Source organism: Scylla paramamosain, chromosome 12, assembly GCF_035594125.1.
Source record: "Scylla paramamosain isolate STU-SP2022 chromosome 12, ASM3559412v1, whole genome shotgun sequence".
NCBI classification, from domain to species: domain Eukaryota; kingdom Metazoa; phylum Arthropoda; class Malacostraca; order Decapoda; family Portunidae; genus Scylla; species Scylla paramamosain.
The window spans coordinates 16,444,061-16,450,447 of record NC_087162.1 but is presented as its reverse complement, the minus strand read 5'-3'; the positions used below and the strand labels follow the sequence as shown (position 1 = coordinate 16,450,447).

The following is a 6,387-nucleotide window of genomic DNA, read 5'->3' as shown; positions in this document are numbered from 1 at the left end:
AGCCGATCTGTCCTGCAAAATCCTTTTCCCAGCTGATTTTTCTTTCTTTTTTTTTTATGTTTCTTTCTTTCCACTAAGCGGTCTGTGCCTGGATTCCATCATCGACTGTATGCCCCACTCCCTCACGCTGCTCTTTTTATTTTTCTACTATTATTTTTTTCCCCATTTGTAACAGCTTTGCCGCCACATGAGGAGTTCCGGCGGTCACTTTCTCACGTCCCCAGTGACAGCTGTGGAGGAAGTGAAGAGCCAAAATTTCAAAGTTGTTTAATGCGTGAGAACAAAAATAAAAATTCCTGTGAGTATCGCAGAGGAACATTCACCCAGAGAATCATCAGTCACTTATTTGTGTGTCTGCGTGACTCGAACCAGCGCCTCGGGCAGTGAGTGCGATCTGTGGCCGCGACGCTGCTGCGAACGAAGTCTGGCTTGGCTACATCTCCCCGGTGTTCCCTGTGCGGGGCGGCGCGGTGACTGCCCTGGCCTGGCCTGGCCCGGGGTGAGGGATCGCCGTCAAGTTCTTGCATCGGTAGATAACAAATTAAAATAAATTCCCATTGTTGTCGAAAATACATTTACTGGATCAAGTCATTACTAAATGATTTAGAGCCGAGTTGATATATTAAATACTTTTTATCAAACTGGCACAGGTAATTCTGCATAAAAATGTTTATTTATCTTTAACAGTAAAAAAATATCTATATATAAAGTTGCAGGCCTCATTTATCCTGCCAATTATGCAAAGATTTCCAGGTGGACCACAAATATGTTTTTAAAAACTGAACTGTTTTAAATCGCAGCGGGCAATTAGGGCCTACAGGCGGCCTCAGGATAATGATTATTTATCTGTTATAATTATAGGATCTACGATACTTAGCTAGACAGTGGCCCTAAGCGCTTAATTAGTAATGAACTACATTGTCATAATGACCATTAAAATCATCAAGGAACGGAAAGCTGCGGGCGGCGCACCACCCTGCGGGGTGTCGGGGGACGGGAGAGAAGGGGAGGGATGGGGAAGGCGTCACTCCGGGGCGGTGTGGCGATACAACCTTGAAACACCTCGCATACACCCCACACTTGCCGGGTTTCCTTCCCGTCTTCCACCCCACACGCCACGCCACCTATTCATGTCAGAGTTGTGTGGTGCTTCCACAACAAGCTTAAGGTAACTCGAGTCGCTCCATGAACCAATTATCCCTTAAAAACAATTATATATATATATATATATATATATATATATATATATATATATATATATATATATATATATATATATATATATATATATATATATATATATATATAGATAGATATATAGATAGATATATAGATAGATAGATAGATAGATAGATATCTAACTACACCTATATTTTAACTTATTAATTTGACAATTTACAATGGAACTCGGCTACCACAGAAGAAGAAAAGAAGAAAATTCACTTAGGTGCCATGCATCATTTCAGCACACCAATCACTAGTCAGTAAGTCAGCGAGCCTAACGTAGGTTGTTGGGAGTTCACATCCTCGCCTCCACACTTCCCTCGCAATGCCACATCACAAGCCACTCACCGCCGCTACACTGCTTTCTCCCCTACACACAAGTCTTCTTCTCCCAGCCTCATCTCTCACCCTCATGTTTGATATTTAAATAGCATTAGTCTCTCTCTCTCTCTCTCTCTCTCTCTCTCTCTCTCTCTCTCTCTCTCTCTCTCTCTCTCTCTCTCTCTCTCTCTCTCTCTCTCTCTCTGACAGTTCCTTATTTGGTTCTAGATTTGCACTAATTTTATAACTTATGTAAAATTTTCTTATGGTAGATAATTATTGGAAAACACACAAGAATATAAAAAAAAAACGTCACATTTATATCGTCTGCCGCCAGTATTACCATTGCCAAGTACAATTTCGCAAACACTCCAGAAAGAAACGGTAAAGATAAAACAAATAATACAAATAACACGTGTACTGTATGTATCCTGCTAAATGGCTGTATCGCTCGCTCCCTGCTTGTCTCCGCGCCGCCAGATCAATAAAGGTTACAGAAACACGATCTCTTTTTACATAAACTCGAGTCAGAGCCAATTTGTTGATGTTTTAAGTATGAAAGGTACCTGTTATTCCCGCCCCTGAGCACACAACATAATCCTGCGTCCGTTTACCAAGAACAATATTAGATTAGCGAGTCGCGGGTGGGGACGCCGGCCGCTCTTCTCACCTCGACGACGCGCCTATACTCTCTTTTCCGCCAAAAGACGTTTAACTGGCCAGATTTCGTCCTCTTAGCCCCACAAAATAGCCATATAACAATGATAATTCCTTTCTGGGTGACGGAGGTGGGCGGGTGAGTCTCCAACAAAGGTTATTTTCAGTTACCATTTTTCTTTTGTTCACTTATTCTTTTTTATTTTTTTATCTATTTGCTCTTTTTTACAGTCTTGTGGCACCACACAAGCTCTAGTCATTAGGAAAAACTATTCAGAGACACGATGTAACGAAATAATCGTTGTACTTAGCGGCGTAAAAACAATGAAGAAATAAAGTACCATCACTACTGCTCTTGAATATTTCCCTGCATTTGTTACTGTTCATCTCCTCAGCTACCTCACCGTCCCCGCCAGGGCCTGAGTTATGTTGCTGTGTGTTCAAAGGCCCGTCCACTTGACTTTCTCTTACAGCTGAGCGTGGAATACAAATTACGGTCGATTTAGAGAGAAAGCCAGGCCCTTAAGAGAGAGAGAGAGAGAGAGAGAGAGAGAGAGAGAGAGAGAGAGAGAGAGAGAGAGAGAGAGAGAGAGAGACAGAGTACTTCACGAAAGCTAAGTGGTATTGAATGAACATATGAATCACAACATTTAACAAGCTCAAGGACATCTCAGTTTGCATTAAGGTAGGAGTGTTTCTGATATGTGCTGCGAGGGGAATAAAATCTTGAAGCCCGCGTCCCGCCGCACGATGACCCGCCACGCCACCCAGACAGCTGGATCACGCGTCACAAAGGAGGGAACACCTATGCAAGCGCCCGCTACACCTACGCCGGCGGTGATGTAAAAGTTGACTACAGCACATGTTCGCACAAAGGAGGTCAGCGCTGTATGAGAGTGGCCGCTTAGCCGAGGTCAGCGTATGAAGAAGGTGGTCGCTAGTATCGGGTGTGCGTAACAGAGGACTGGTCGCCAGCCTAAATGAACGCTGGTTTCTGCTGTAGCTCAGGCGCTGGTGGTGGTGTTCCGGCTCCGCGGTGCTGCCCAGCCTCAGCCGCACACCATTAAGGCCACGATATTAAACAGATGAACTAAACTCTTAATAAGCGCCAGGACCGGACCGCAGCCTCGCCCCGCGGTGCTGCAAGAAACACTCGCCATCTGGGGCACCGCGTTTTTGTCGCCGCAGCAAGGGATCCCCGCGCCGCGCTTCTCACTGTTGAAAAGGTCCCGAAGTACGAATGGTGTCCTCATCCTTTGATCCTTCAACGAATTCTCATTCATGAAGCAAATGGCAGTTAAACTACTTGTGATTTTTTTTTTTTTGGGGGGGGAGTGGGGAAATGGAGGAGTAAAGTAAATTGGTCATTGGCACATTATTCAAAATGAAACAAGATGTGCTACATTCGGGCAAGCGTGCCGTGGGCGGCACAGACCTGTCGTGCACCGCGGGTGGCTCCCATCACAGGGACTGCATTACAGCAGATTAATTCCATTTCCGATGATTGGTGCGTCGCGGCCACCAGATCAAAGGGCCTCCCGCCAGACCAAATGTTACAGCCGCGCCACAGTCCGCGGTAATACTCAAGCCTGTAACTCAGGGTTCATTCGCCAATATGAGCTGCGCTGCGGTGCTCATCTCCGTCTCCTTGGTCTTGGAGACACCCGGCAGACTACGTGACATTGGCTTAACACGCCTAAGACACCCCCTCTTATCGACCAGCCCCGCCAAGGAAGAACCCCTGGCGAGGCTGTGCGCAGGCTGCCCTGTACACACCTGCCAGCCTGTACTCACCAGGCCTAGCTAACACCGAGGCGCCGATCACATTAACATTGTAATACTCATCGATAGTAATATATATATATATATATATATATATATATATATATATATATATATATATATATATATATATATATATATATATATATATATATATATATATATATATATATTGGTGGGTGAGATGTCACAAAATAGTAATTGGTACTGAGAATATTAGAAGTTCAACTTTTTCTGACAGGTGATTAGCATTATCCTCGCCAAGGCCGCCTTATTAGTGGCCTCCTCAATGCCTCTTAGCGCCATTAATACGCTGGAAAAATTCTTGAGTACCGATAAAAATTGGACAGTACTAAAAAGAGTAAGTCACTGGCGGTGATTATATTTTTCAAATTTTAAAATCGGCGTGATTTGTGAGAGGTGACTTTGACCAAAACAATCACATAGGGACTCATACAGCGAGGCTTGAGTCTGTCACCGGCTTGTCTCGCTTCGAGGCGCGTCTCTTAATATTTGTTGCTACAAATGTCGCTCATAGAGAGTCACATCAAATTCTATTGCAGTTCTATGATACGCAAAGTAAAATCAATATTTACTTCAAACAAATAAAATGGAAGCCAAGAAGGAGCAGCTGCTTCAGCATGTTTTTTTTTTTTTTTTTTACTTGCCTTATTTCGTGAATACATTATATACTTTAATACATATCTCAATGTTTGTGAATGAAAACAGAGTGAAGGGATCACATGCGTACAATCCACGCCGCGAGGACGCGGAGAACGCGGGCACAACTCACCTGGCGGCGAGGGCGTCGTGCTGGTGCGTGAAAGGGAACGGAGACTCGCAGGCGGCATCCTTCTTGGGGTCGTCGCGGCTGAGGATGCTGGAGATGCTGAAGGACTTGTGCGAAGGTGGCGACGATGTCTTTGGAGAACTGGCCCCGCTGTCTGAGCCGCGGGCGGGGGCGGGACTGGTGCTGGACACTTCGGGGGAGCCGGACACCCTGAGTCCATCCGCAAGGCTTCCCACGGCGGAGGAAGGCGAGCGCCTGCCCAGGGGCGAGGGCGACCTGCTGTGGGCCAGGGAGGGACTGCCGCGGGTGATGACGCTGGCCACCTCGTAGGACATGGCGGTGGGCGGTGTGGGTAGCGGGCTGCTGCCGTCCAGGTCACCTCATAGCGAGGCTGCACGTGTTCCCTCGTGCCTTCACGCGCCTCCCGCGCACCTAATGCTCGAGGACTTGGTCCAGCAAGTCAAAAACAACACTTCCAAAGTTCAACAAAGTAGCCAAACAATTTATCACTGTCAGTCTCTCGGAGTTCCAGAGTGTGACAGGACTGAAGCGGAAGCACAAATTACGACACTTCCCGATAGCGGCGACCGAAAGGTGAGGAGCAGATGAAAAAGTGCGCTTAATGCTTCGGTGCCGAACGCCGAGTGACGATAGAGGCAGAGAAAAAGCTAGCATTTGAGTGTCTCAAGTGGGCCCGCCATTTCCCCGCCCACAAGACTAATGGCTTCGATCAGCTGGCTGGATCCCTCCCGTCATTGGCCGCGAGGCGGGAGGGGGCGTGGCGTGAATGAGCGCCCCTGCCTGTGATTGGTCCAGGAACTAGAGTGTCGCGGTATCATACTATCGTTGATTGGCTGAGCGGCAAAGTTAATTTCACGCTGTTACAAGTGTAGTCGGCGCGTAAGTGTGGAAGGCGACACCTTGGCTGACGGCTCGGTGGATTGGGCCCCGATCTCTGAATAATTTATGGAGGATCACACACACCCAGGAGTCAAGATGGCTCAGGCAGTGATACCCTTCACCGCCAAGTAGCCGGCGAGGCCTGGCGGGGAGAGGTGGTTAGCACACCTCCAGCCACGCACCTTTTATTGGGTTATCGCTCCACTTTTTACCCCCTGGGCGGCCCTCGTGGGTATTGCCAGCCACCTTCCCTCCCTGGCCGCCCACCGAGGCCTCCCCTCCACCTCGTCCCCCCCGCTGCTGATGACTCGTGCGGCGCCTGGACACCCTCCCCTCACCCTCCATCACCCCCACACCCACCTGACCGCAAGCTTGTCTTAATTTAAGGATCAAATATACGCCTTAATAACACATCTCTCTCTCTCTCTCTCTCTCTCTCTCTCTCTCTCTCTCTCTCTCTCTCTCTCTCTCTCTCTCTCTGATTGCTGCACGGCCCAGATTCTCAAGATCCACAACAACTTTTAAGACAAAACATTAAAACAATTCGGGTTTGGCTTCTATTATTACCGAACATTTTCACTCCTCATTTCGCCGCAGACGTTCTCAAAAATCTTACCTGTGAGCGCGCTAATGACGTCGCTTTGCAGGCCGCTACGTGTTTCCAGGCCAGCTGTTTTACCCTGAGTCTTACGGTCCTGGAATCCACGTATACC

The 6,387-nt window shown here is 47.4% G+C and overlaps 1 protein-coding gene across 1 annotated transcript in view; it reads right to left on the bottom strand.

Annotated features, from left to right (window-relative positions):
• The window catches only part of LOC135105774 (homeobox protein HMX3-like), a 15,432-nt gene extending 9,381 nt beyond the window's left edge, over positions 1-6,051 (bottom strand). Inside the window, exon 1 of the mRNA XM_064014246.1 lies at positions 4,778-6,051. Within this exon, the coding sequence (XP_063870316.1) occupies positions 4,778-5,109 (332 nt within the window). The 5' untranslated portion in view covers positions 5,110-6,051. The remainder of the gene's footprint in view (positions 1-4,777) is intronic.
• Positions 6,052-6,387: the final 336 nt, after the last annotated feature.